The sequence below is a fragment of the Trachurus trachurus genome (genome assembly GCF_905171665.1).
Source record: "Trachurus trachurus genome assembly, chromosome: 6".
Taxonomy (NCBI): Eukaryota; Metazoa; Chordata; class Actinopteri; order Carangiformes; family Carangidae; genus Trachurus; species Trachurus trachurus.
The window spans coordinates 16,981,684-16,993,752 of NC_139897.1; the positions used below are offsets into that span (position 1 = coordinate 16,981,684).

General features: G+C 42.3%; 1 protein-coding gene across 2 annotated transcripts; it reads right to left on the reverse strand.

Moving 5' to 3' along the window:
* Positions 1-15: 15 nt before the first annotated feature.
* Positions 16-11,320, reverse strand: LOC310987710 (uncharacterized protein). 2 transcript variants are annotated; one of them, XM_083974103.1, is made up of 8 exons: positions 9,660-11,320; positions 1,682-1,866; positions 1,467-1,564; positions 1,202-1,362; positions 768-960; positions 451-598; positions 291-366; positions 16-208 (listed from the first exon to the last, which is right to left on the reverse strand). In XM_083974103.1, exons 1-8 carry the CDS (start codon positions 11,263-11,265, stop codon positions 108-110), a joined length of 2,568 nt encoding a protein of 855 aa, XP_083830229.1. In that variant the 5' UTR covers positions 11,266-11,320; the 3' UTR covers positions 16-107. The 2 variants fall into 2 exon arrangements, with proteins under 2 accessions (XP_083830229.1, XP_083830230.1); XM_083974104.1 differs by lacking the exons at positions 16-208; positions 291-366; positions 451-598; ... (2 more) ...; positions 1,467-1,564; positions 1,682-1,866 and adding exons at positions 7,562-7,751; positions 7,841-7,916; positions 8,001-8,148; ... (2 more) ...; positions 8,841-8,938; positions 9,061-9,245 and having other exon boundaries at positions 9,660-11,319.
* Between the last annotated feature and the right edge of the window lie 749 nt (positions 11,321-12,069).

Here is a 12,069-nt window from a genome sequence, read left to right on the forward strand (position 1 = left end):
TATATGAATAGCTCATCAAAGCCAATATTTATTTTAATATAAATTTAACTTCAATACTTTGTAGGTCAAGTTCACACTCTTTAATTGTTTGGCATACAATTCTTGAGCTAGGCACTCTGCTCTGTTTGCTGCACAATGGTTAGCGGTCCAACAGAAGCCACAACCTTTGGCTCAGCCTTCCTCTGCTCCACAGCCTTGACATCTCTCTCTGCAAACACACATACAAACATGGTCAAATATAAGTGTATATTCTGCCTGAATTCTTCAGATTATACAAATTAATTTCTTACTGTTTCTGAAGCATGATGGTTCACAATTGCGGCCCGGAGCAGCAGCGCACACAGCTGTGCTACAGTGAATGTACACCTAAACAAGGACGACATTGTTGGCAGAGCAACACAAAAATATTTATTTTTGGAGCAGTTTCTCATCACTTGATATATTGATTACCTGTTCCTTCAAGGGCAACATTGAGCTGGAGTCCACAAAGGTAAACATTTTGAAAATGAAACGTCGGTAGTGACTTGGGAAGGCCAGACCAGAAGAAGAATCAACTGGAACCAGGGAGGACATGTAGCGGTCATCCCGATATGGACACCTAGAAGGAGAGCAAATTAAATCAAGGTGACAACATTGAAATGCAAATTAACAATGTAGTCAGTGTTGAGCATTACGTTTTCCTTTAACTGTTTCCTGTGTGCAGACCTGACAGAAATATTTAATCTCCTCAGAAATGTACATTTCGTCATAAATATCAGAGTGTTTACCCATCTATCAGAATGTCCCACTGGGGAAGAGTGTGAGGGTTGGAGCTTGTGGTTGTCCAACAGCGACCAAGAGTCAGGACAAGGAGTGGATCTGTCTTGCCCATGAGTTGAACCTCCACATACACAGGGTCCCTCAGTGGTTTGGTTACAGGGTAGTCTGTGTCCATGTAGTAGGAGGTGTAGGCCACATCCACTATGAAAGCAGAGTTTCCAGTTAATATGACAGCAATATTATGAAATGTTTTTTTGATTGATTGATTGATTGATTGATTGATTGATTGATTGATTGATTGATTGATTGATTGATTGATTGATTGAAAACTTTATTGAAAACTTTATTGAACAACATTAGACACGTGTTCAAAAGGATTAAAAACACAATAAAGCCCAAAGGCTTAGGTTCAACAAATACTGCCAGTCTGACACACACTTACATTCATTACAACCCTTTGTATGGCATTGCCCATTAGCCAACCTCAGCTGAACTTCAATGGGTCCAAAAGCAGCAACTCCTGGAGGAGGAATATCTAAAGGTAATACCTCTGCAACCACAGTTTCAACAGAAGTGCCGATGTACCTACACTGGAAGAGCACACTGCAAAAAAAAAGAAAGAAAGAAAGAAAAAAGAAAATAAAGTGGTATTATTTTTTAAGAGACTTTTTTTTAGCACTTCAATACTCTAAGAAATTATCACCTACTCATAGTGGCTGTCCCTGGTAATGGCTCCAAGGGGCCCAACTCCTACTTCAAAGGAGGAGGACATCCTGTTCTCATAGATTATAACACCAGGCTCCTCCTACAAAAGAAAGGGGGGGGGGGATTTATTTTAGGGTTGGGTTAAACCATGCACACGCCCTTTTTATAGGTGTTTTCATTTGATAAAGGAATACAGAATATAAAATGAAGGTCTTACCATCACAAGAGAGCCACAAGCAGTAACAGGAAACTGGTAAATGGCAAATTCTGAGTTAGAGTCAACATGTGTGCAGCCTTGACCTTCCCCCAAAAGTGAGATTGACTCGAGGTCAATGTTGGGCAGAGTGGCATCTCTGGCCACTACCACAATGAACTGGGCATCTTTGGTGCACTGGACGGTCACTAGTGGCACAACAAGAGGAATACACAGGTTGAGTGGTTAGATATTACTGAGCAAATCTTTCACATTTGTACATGTCTTAGCTTTAAAGAGAATTACCTTTTTTTTTTTTTTTTTTTATATATATTTTTAAAAAACCCACCTGCTTTTCCAAAGAAGCACTGTCGGCCATCAAAGCAGCAGTTTATGGCTTCACACCCAGCAGCAGATATGTCAGCACCCCCACATGGGACTCTTACATTTTGAGCCACCTCACAACTCTGGGCAGGTTCTGGTTTTGTCAGCCCTGGCACTGCAGGACGCTGTCGTTCTGGGACCTTTGGCTCCTGGGAAAACTGATCATGGTATGCTTGAGGGGTGTTAGGATACTTTGGCACATGAGGATATTTAGGATTATCTGGTGGTCGAGGTGGCAGGACCTGTGGGCGTTCAGGACGTGGAAGAACCTTTGGTGGTGGAGCTGGCACGTGAGGATATTGAGGAGTCTTTGGAGGTGAAGGAGGCAGAACTTGCGGGGGGCCGGGGCGTGGAAAAACCTTTGGTGGTGGAGCTGGCACGTGAGGATATTGAGGAGTCTTTGGAGGTGAAGGAGGCAGAACTTGCGGGGGGTCAGGGCGTGGAAGAACCTTTGGTGCCTGAGGAGGTAGAGCTTTCTTGGAAAAATGCGTTGGAGGGTCCTGCCACGTCGAGCTTTGAGCCTCTACATTTCTCACAACAAAGCTGCCGAGCAGTGCTAGTGCCACCAAAGAGGTGGAACTCCAATGCTTCTCCATGGTTTGACAGCGGTTTCGCCAGGACACTCCCCAAGTGTACCACTTACGTGTGCTGCCACATTTATACATTACTAGACTTGATATTTCATAACCCCACCTCTAAGGCCAAACCACCAATCAGGACTTCCCATCTTTCACTGTACACCTATAATTTTCAGGGGTGTATTATGTGATGTCTGATAAGCCTCTTGGCAACTTTCTTACTTGTATGGGTGGGACAAGGGGATTAAACATGTGTCCTATCAGATCAGGTCTGGGGTGGATGACAGTTTGACATTAAAGTGTTTTTTGACAAATTCAACTTTTGGGTCACAAAAACCTTTTTAAAGGTCATTGTGGCCCCAAATGTTTATTTTATCTAGCGCACAATGGTAAACATATAGTATTGATCTGGTGACTTTGTCATTAAGTGAACTTGAGCCCAATTTAGGTTGTTTTTTACTTGAACTTCTAAGAACATATTAGAAGAACATATATTATTTAATCACAACCATATTGCAGTTTATATAATAGTCAGATATTAAGTTTTAAACCATGAGTTTTGAATCTGCCGCAAGACAAACCCTAAGTCTCAAATACTTTCTGTTGCTCTGTTTCTGTTGCTCTAGAAAGTATTGTACCATAATGGTCACCAGTCTAATAGGGTAAACATAGAAACAATCAACCAACCACTCACACTTATATTCACAGCTCTGAGCAATTCACCATAAATCACCAATAAACCTAACATTTCTTTGGACAGTTGGTGGAGGCCGGCACAGGGAGAATGTGCAAACTCCACATAGAAAGGCCGCAGGTTAAAATACATCACTGTAGATTTTTACTAAGGTTTCTGCTATAACCCCCTTTCCTCAGTTACTGAGTAAGCAAACTAACCATAGTGTTAAAATCCACTTCGATACCTGGCTTAAATAAGATGGCAAATAATGAATAAGGTTATTGGCTGTTTACCGTAACTCCAAACTTACAAATGAAACATTAGACTTGTTGGTCCTTTTTTAATACTGTGATAATCTGAATTAAATACAATATGTAATTAATCACACATATTGAAAGTAAGATTAAAGCAGAAGTAAGCGATCCGGTCGTTTTTCTGACTTCTTGTCAGTCAATGGAGTTAGCAGTCCCCGCCCTCGTCATGGATCTATTGGTCCTCGTCCCATGTCACCATATTCACGCACATCCCTTGGCTGCACACACAGCCCTTCATGCCGTTCTCTCTCCTCATTGGATAAAGGTTGTAGGATACAAGGAAATAAAATAAAGGTTTTCTCCTCGGCTTACAGCAGAGCAGAGTGACTGACAGACCCGTGTTTCGGACCAAACACTCTACAGTATATAAGTGATTGCCATCGGAAGATATAACTATTTAAGACTTATATTAACACAAATATTCCGCTTACTTCTGCTTTAATCTGTGCGCAGAGTTTTTAAGCTGCCGATTAAAGTGTAATAGCATTTAATTAGTGCAGTGGTTCCCAACCTTTTTTGGCTCGTGACCCCATTTTGACATCACAAATTTCTGGTGACCGTGCAATCACGTGCAGTCACGTGATCGAGGCCGTCAATCAAGTTGCGCCAGTTCAGGTATTTTTATATGCTATTTGAGCTGGATTTATATTTGAGAAAGTGAAAGTATAGAATACAGTTGTGTGTTTTTAAGCATAATTTTAAAAAAGAATGATATTAGTTATCAGTATTTTTTTTATCAATTACTAGACATTTCAGGCAACCCCATTTCAGGCAACCCCACGTGGGGTCCCAACCCCAAGGCTGAAAAACACTGAGTTTGTGGAAGTGTTACAGTATTGACCCATTTTTCTGAGATAATTGTGAACAGGTCTCATTAATTTTTTCCTGGAAAATGAACCCTGTTAACACATATACATGATATCAGAGGTAGAAAGTAAGTACATTTTCTTAGGTTCTGTTTTTTATACTTTAAAGCAGAAGTAAGCGATCCGGTCGTTTTGGCTAACTTTCTGTCAGCCGATGGAGTTAGCAGTCCCCGCCCTCGTCCCTACGTCACCACATTCACGCGCATCCCTTTGCTGCACACACAGAGAGGACCGTCCCTTTATGCCGTTCTCTCTCCTCACTGGATAAAGGTTGTAGGATGCAAGGAAAGTTTTCTCCTCGGCTTACAGCAGAGCAGAGTGACTGACAGACCCGTGTTTTGGACCAAACACTCTATATAAGTGATTGCTGTCAGAAGATATAACTATTTAAGACTTATATTAACACAAATATTCCACTTACTTCTGCTTTACAGTTTTTCTCGATTGCTAAGACACATTTCTCGAAAGCTTCTCTCATTTTCTCTAAACTGTGAACACAAACCCCAATTTTCAAGCTACATTCACAAAACCTCAGACTCTTCTTGCAAAACCAAACTTTCACCTCAAAACAGTTCAATCTGTGCCCAAAACTGAACTATGTTGTCAAATCGTGCCCCGAGTCAATCAAAATTAAGAACACTACTGAGCAGCCACTAAACACTACATAGAAAAATAGAAAACACAATGCTCAGCACATGAAGCTGTAGAAATAAATGTTTATCGTTCACTGTAGGCTAAATGCATGTTGCAAAACAAAAAACCTGTGCATTCACACTGTAGCACTTCTCTCCTTCCCTTTCTTTCACCCGCCTCCTTCCCCCTCCACATTCATTTCATCCCCTTTTCCTTCCTACTTCTTTTTTCTTCCCAGTTCATCCCTCCCTCCCTCATCCTTTCTTCCTTCACCCTGTCGTCTCTCATCTTCTCCTCTTGCAAAACAAAAAACCTGTGCATTTAGCACTTGTACATAGTAGTAAAAAAAAAAAAGAAGTACAAAAACCAGAAATCTTGTGCATTTACACGTAGCACTTCTACAGTACAAAGACAAACAGAAATCTTGTGCATTTAGCACTTGTATGCAGTAAGCCTATGTAAAAATAAAGTACAAAAATATAGAAATGAGAAGTGCATAACTCAGCCACAGCATCATTTCTCTGTACTGGATCAGGCCACAGGACTTCATCCTGAACTACTACTTACAGTATATGTGCCCTCACATCATTGGACACAAGTGTTATCAATTTTGAGTTGTTGTGTTCAACCGGTGAAACTTGTGCTTTACTTGTGTTTGACTTTTGCCACCTGTGCTCAGCATTATGCAACACAGGTGCATCACAATGAAAATGTGTTGGTAAGATGTGTCTAAACAGGTGAAAAGTGCTGATGGTTTTGCCAAAAGAGTGACTGATTCAATCAGTGGGTTCAGGCAACTGAGAATTTGGTTCAGACAACAGGGTTTAGTGTTTTAGCAATTGAGAAAAACTGTAACTGAGTATTTAGTATTTGTGCTCCTGTAATGTGCCTGCAATACACATCAAAATGTATGGACATTTTGGATGGAAATAGTGTACAGTTTATTCTACTACATGTATTGGAGAGGTACAAATGTGACTTAACAGATTGATATATTACAAACACAACATATGACAAGCTCCAAAGTACAATGCCTGCGGTGTGGAATGTAGGGCCCAAATGTGCTGGTAATGGGGCCTACTGTGATGGGCATGGTTGATGTCGTACAAGAGATCCTCTCAAAGTGTGTGTGTGTGTGTGTGTGTGTGTGTGTGTGTGTGTGTGTGTGTGTGTGTGTGTGTGTGTGTGTGTGTGTGTGTGTGTGTGTGTGTGTGTGTGTGTGTGTGTGGACTGTAGCCTTATCGGAGCTGAGTCTTTGCTCTGCTGGGCCAGTTTAGAAATAATTTGTTTGGTTTGTTTGCCTGTATGTGGAAACACCCTAAAATTCTATTGCGTCTAACTGTTTCTCCAAGTCATCATTTTACAAGCTTAAAAAGCCACAACCTCAGCCCTGTCGTTAATTTAGAGTGCGTTGGGTGAATTTTTTGTATGAACAAATATGAATGTCTATTTTTTTTTTCATAAAAAACGCAGGACGCTGGAGCTGGTGGCCGGCCTGGTGCCACTGAAGCAGGACACCGGTTTGCCGGGAAAGCCTCGCTGACCAAGCTACAGGTGATGAACGTGAAGCAGCCGGTGAGTCAAACATTGAGCAATATGGCAGCGAATCCCACCAGACTCCAGGTTTTCAGCAATAGAAATACTTTATGTGCACCTGTGTCATCCCTGAAGCCTAGACTTGTTAGAGCCTTAACTGTAAAACGTTAATTACCAGGGTGGCGTATGTATGGTCACGACACTATATATAATAATGTCATGAATACTTTTATTTTTAGTCAATTATAAATGGGGTGTGGCACATACTGTATACTGCGCTAACACTAGCAAAAGTAAAATGTCAAATGCAGGACTTTTACTTCTGTTTCTCTTTAACATTAACTTTTTTAAATAAAGAGAATCCTCAACTGCAGAAAGCTTTAATGAAAGTGTTTGATTTTGTCAGTATCATACTTTGTATTACTTCTCCACACTTGATGTGTTCACTGAGAAACACTATGAACGAATACACATTGTTGAGATGACATGAATTTTGAGAAAAGAAGGGCAGTTTAGTCCAATAGAATACCTGGCTGAATGGCTGGTAATCTTTTTATTATTTTTGAAAAGACATTAAACAAGGTCCAGCAGTCCATTTATTACTTCACTGATTTCACACAAATCATCAAATGTTGCGTGCTGTAGTTTAAGCCTATCTCCCATGGGTTTACACAACTGCTTATTAACCCTTTTCAAGCAATGTCTTCCAATGTATTTTCTTGCATCTTTGAATAACTTACATGTATTTAGTTACTCTTGTCCAATATAATGTCAGCTATAGCAATGAAATACCATACCTTACAACGTGTCAGATACATGTATGTTATTTCTAAAAAAAAAAATTAAAATATTACGTAAATACAAACTAAATGTCTTACCATCACAACAGAGCAAAAGCCAGTAACACAGTAACAGGAAACTGGTAATTTGTAATTTTATTTTCATACTACAAATGTCTGAACCATGTTAATTCTTCAAATGTTAACAAATGTTCTTGAGCTTGACAATGTGCTGGTTACTGTTCAGGGCTGCTCATGATCACAGGTCCAACAGAAGCCACAACCTTTGGCTCAGCCGTCCTCTGCTCCACAGCCTTGACATCTCTCTCTGCAAACACACATACAAACATGGTCAGATTTAAGTGTATAATAATCCTGCCACATTTTGCCAATATATAATATAAATTAATTTCTTACTGTTTCTGAAGCATGATGGTTCACAATTGCGGCCCGGAGCAGCAGCGCACACAGCTGTGCTACAGTGAATGTACACCTAAACAAGGACGACATTGTTGGCAGAGCAACACAAAAATATTTATTTTTGGAGCAGTTTCTCATCACTTGATATATTGATTACCTGTTCCCTCAAGGGCACCATTGAGCTGAAGTCCACAAAGGTAAACATTTTGAAAAGGAAACGTCTGTAGTGGCCTGGGAAGTGCAGACCAGAAGAAGAACCAACTGGAATCAGGGAGGACATGTAGCGATCATCCCGATATGGACACCTAGAAGGAGAGCAAATTAAATCAAGGCGGTGAAATGCAAATGAACAATGAAGCCAGTGTTTAGCATTTAAGTTTTAAGTTTTTTAACTGTTTCCCGTGTGCAGACCTGACAGAAATATTTAATCTCCTCAGAAATGTACATTTCGTCATAAATAGCAGAGTGTTTACCCATCTATCAGAATGTCCCACTGGGGAAGAGTGTGAGGGTTGGAGCTTGTGGTTGTCCAACAACGACCAAGAGTCAGCTCAAGGTGTGGATCTGTCTTGCCCATGAGTTGAACCTCCACATACACGGGGTCCCTCAGTGGTTTGGTTACAGGGTAGTCTGTGTCCATGTAGTAGGAGGTGTAGGCCACATCCACTATGAAAGCAGAGTTTCCAGTTAATATGACAGCAATATTATGAAATGTTCAACAAATACTGCCAGGCTGACACAACTTACATTCATTACAACCCTTTGTATGGCATTGCCCATTAGCCAACCTCAACTGAACTTCAATGGGTCCCCAAGCAGCAACTCCTGGAGGAGGAATATCTAAAGGTAATACCTCTGCAACCACAGTTTCAACAGAAGTGCCGATGTACCTACACTGGAAGAGCACACTGCAAAAAAAAGAAGAAGAAGAAAGTGGCATTATATTTTTAAGATACTTTATTTAAGCACTTCAATACTCTAAGAAATTATCACCTACTCATAGTGGCTGTCCCTGGTAATGGCTCCAAGGGGCCCAACTCCTACTTCAAAGGAGGAGGACATCCTGTTCTCATAGATTATAACACCAGGCTCCTCCTACAAAAGAAAAGGGGGGGGGGGGGGGGTTATTTTAGGGTTGGGTTAAACCATGCACAGGCCCTTTTTGATAGGTGTTTTCATTTGATAAAGGAATACAGTATATAAAATGAAGGTCTTACCATCACAAGAGAGCCACAAGCAGTAACAGGAAACTGGTAAATGGCAAATTCTGAGTTAGAGTCAACATGTGTGCAGCCTAGACCTTCCCCCAAAAGTGAGATTGACTCGAGGTCAATGTAGGGCAGAGTGGCATCTCTGGCCACTACCACAATGAACTGGGCATCTTTGGTGCACTGAACGGTCACTAGTGGCACACAAAGAGGAATACACAGGTTTTGTGGTTAGATATTACTGAGCAAAGAATATGTGACAAGACTACAGTATAGTCCTACAAGTATCTATTTGAGGGTTTAATAATGTATTGTATTGTGCTGAAGAATGTAAAATGTAGTGATATCGTGGCTGAATTAGTAATTTGTAATTTTATGTGAATGGTCATGGATGTAAGGTAAGTGAGGAAAAGGTTGCAAAAGTTTGTCTTTGCACCTTATTGTTGAGCAAGAAATAATGGCAAATATGTGATGTAAGGTTGGATGTAGAACCAAGAAACTCTTTAAACTGTATCAACGTATTATTTTACTGGTTACTTGTAGATTTGTGTTGTCCCTAAATTACTTTTACTTAATATTATGAGAGAATAAAAACAACCAGCACCCACCTGCTTTTCCAAAGTAGCACTGTCGGCCATCAAAACAGCAGCTGATGGCTTCACAAGCAGCAGCAGAGATATCAGGAGCTCCACAGGGGACTCTCGCATTTTGGCCCACCTCACAACTCTGAAAAGTAGGCTGCTTAGGCTGGTGAATGGAAGGGTCCTTTGGAGCTGGTTGATGCGGGTGCTGTGGTTGTGGCACATGTGGCTCTTGGGGAGGCTCGAATTTGGAAATTGATCGAGGACCAAACTTTGGTTGATGAGGCCTTCCTGGAAAAGGTGTAATGATCCCTGATGAACCAGGTTGGGTCTGGGGCGTATTAGGATACTTTGGTGGTGACACGTAAGGACCGTGAGAATGCCCTGGAGATACAGGTGGTATTCCTGGTCGGGTCTGGGGCGTATTAGGGTACTTTGGGGGCGACACGTAAGGACCTTGAGAATGCCCTTGAGATACAGGTGGTATTCCTGGTCGGGTCTGGGGCGTATTAGGATACTTTGGGGGCGACACGTAAGGACCTTGAGAATGCCCTGGAGATACAGGTGGTATTCCTGGTCGGGTCTGGGGCGTATTAGGATACTTTGGGGGCGACACGTAAGGACCTTGAGAATGCCCTGGAGATACAGGTGGTGTTCCTGGTCGGGTCTGGGGCGTATTAGGATACCTTGGTGGCGACACGTTAGGACCGTGAGAATGCCCTGGAGATACAGGTGGTGTTCCTGGTTGGGTCTGGGGCGTATTAGGGTACTTTGGGGGCGACACGTAAGGATCTTGGGGACGCCCTGGAGATACAGGTGGTATTCCTGGTCGGGTCTGGGGCGTATTAGGGTACTTTGGGGGCGACACGTAAGGACCTTGAGAATGCCCTTGAGATACAGGTGGTATTCCTGGTCGGGTCTGGGGCGTATTAGGATACTTTGGGGGCGACACGTAAGGACCTTGAGAATGCCCTTGAGATACAGGTGGTATTCCTGGTCGGGTCTGGGGCGTATTAGGATACTTTGGGGGCGACACGTAAGGACCTTGAGAATGCCCTGGAGATACAGGTGGTGGTCCTGGTTGGGTCTGGGGCGTATTAGGGTACTTTGGTTGCGGCACGTAACGATCTTGAGAATGTCCAGGAGATACAGGTGGTATTCCTGGTCGGGTCTGGGGCGTATCATGATACTTTCGTGGAGGTTGGACCTGTGGCCCATTAGGATCCCAGGGATGCCCTGGAGATACAGGTGGTGGTCCTGGTTGGGTCTGGGGCGTATTAGGATACCTTGGTGGTGACACGTTAGGACCGTGAGAATGCCCTGGAGATACAGGTGGTGGTCCTGGTTGGGTCTGGGGCGTATTAGGGTAGAATGGAGGAGGTGGTTGAGGAACCTTAGATTCTTGAGGGCGTTGAACAGCTATTAGTGGTACAGGTGCAGGCCCCGGAAGCTCAGGCCCATGGTGATAACGAGGATCCTTTGGCGGAGGTTGGACCTGTGGAATTTTCTGATCCTGCGATGGAGGAGGTGGTGCTCCCTTAGACAGCCAGCTCTGAGCCTCAACACTTATCGCTACAAAGCTGCCTAGCAGTCCTAGTGCCACCAAAAAGGTGGCACTCCGATGCTTTTCCATGATTCAACAGCAGTCTGACCAGGACAATCCCCAAGTGAACAACTCATGTGTGCCACCACGTTTATATGCGACTACACACAAAAAAAACATCTTCAAGGCTGAATAACCACCAATTGGGACTTCCCATGGACACCTATGAGCTTTGGGGGTGTATTAGTTAATGTTTGATTAGCCTTTTGGCAACTGCAGTGGTAGTTGCATGGGTGGGACATGAGGATGAAACACGTGTATCAGATAAGGTAACAGGGTTGGATGACAGTTTGACATTAAAATATATAGTTGCCAATCTGACATTTGGGTCACAAAAACCTTTTTAAAGGTCATTGTGGCCTGCAGCTCTGTTTGTCACATTCATTGTGTTTGTTTAGCTAGTGCAAGTGCACTATGTACAGAACTCGATTTGGTTTCGGCAGCAATTTGCCAAATAATCACAGTATAACTTGATAGCCAAAGGCTTAGCTGACACTGAGACAGAGGGTAAGCAATGAAACTTGACATTACATTGACCGTCTCTTCATTTTGAAAGATTCTCTGGTTTCAATAGCTTTAAGGACACCATCATGAAGCAAACTGCCAGAGGGCAAGTGGAATATGACCACAAGCAGGAAACAAATACATGGCACTTGTTGAGGGAGGGTAAAATAAATATGTAATAAATATCTTGGTATTTGGCTTGATGAGTCATGTACTTTTAAACATCATATTGAAAACCTTATCACCAAACTACAGCAAAACTCTGATTTTTTATACAGAAACATGTCCAGTGTCCCTTTGGGTTGTAGGAAAAATCGAGGCAATCTTTCT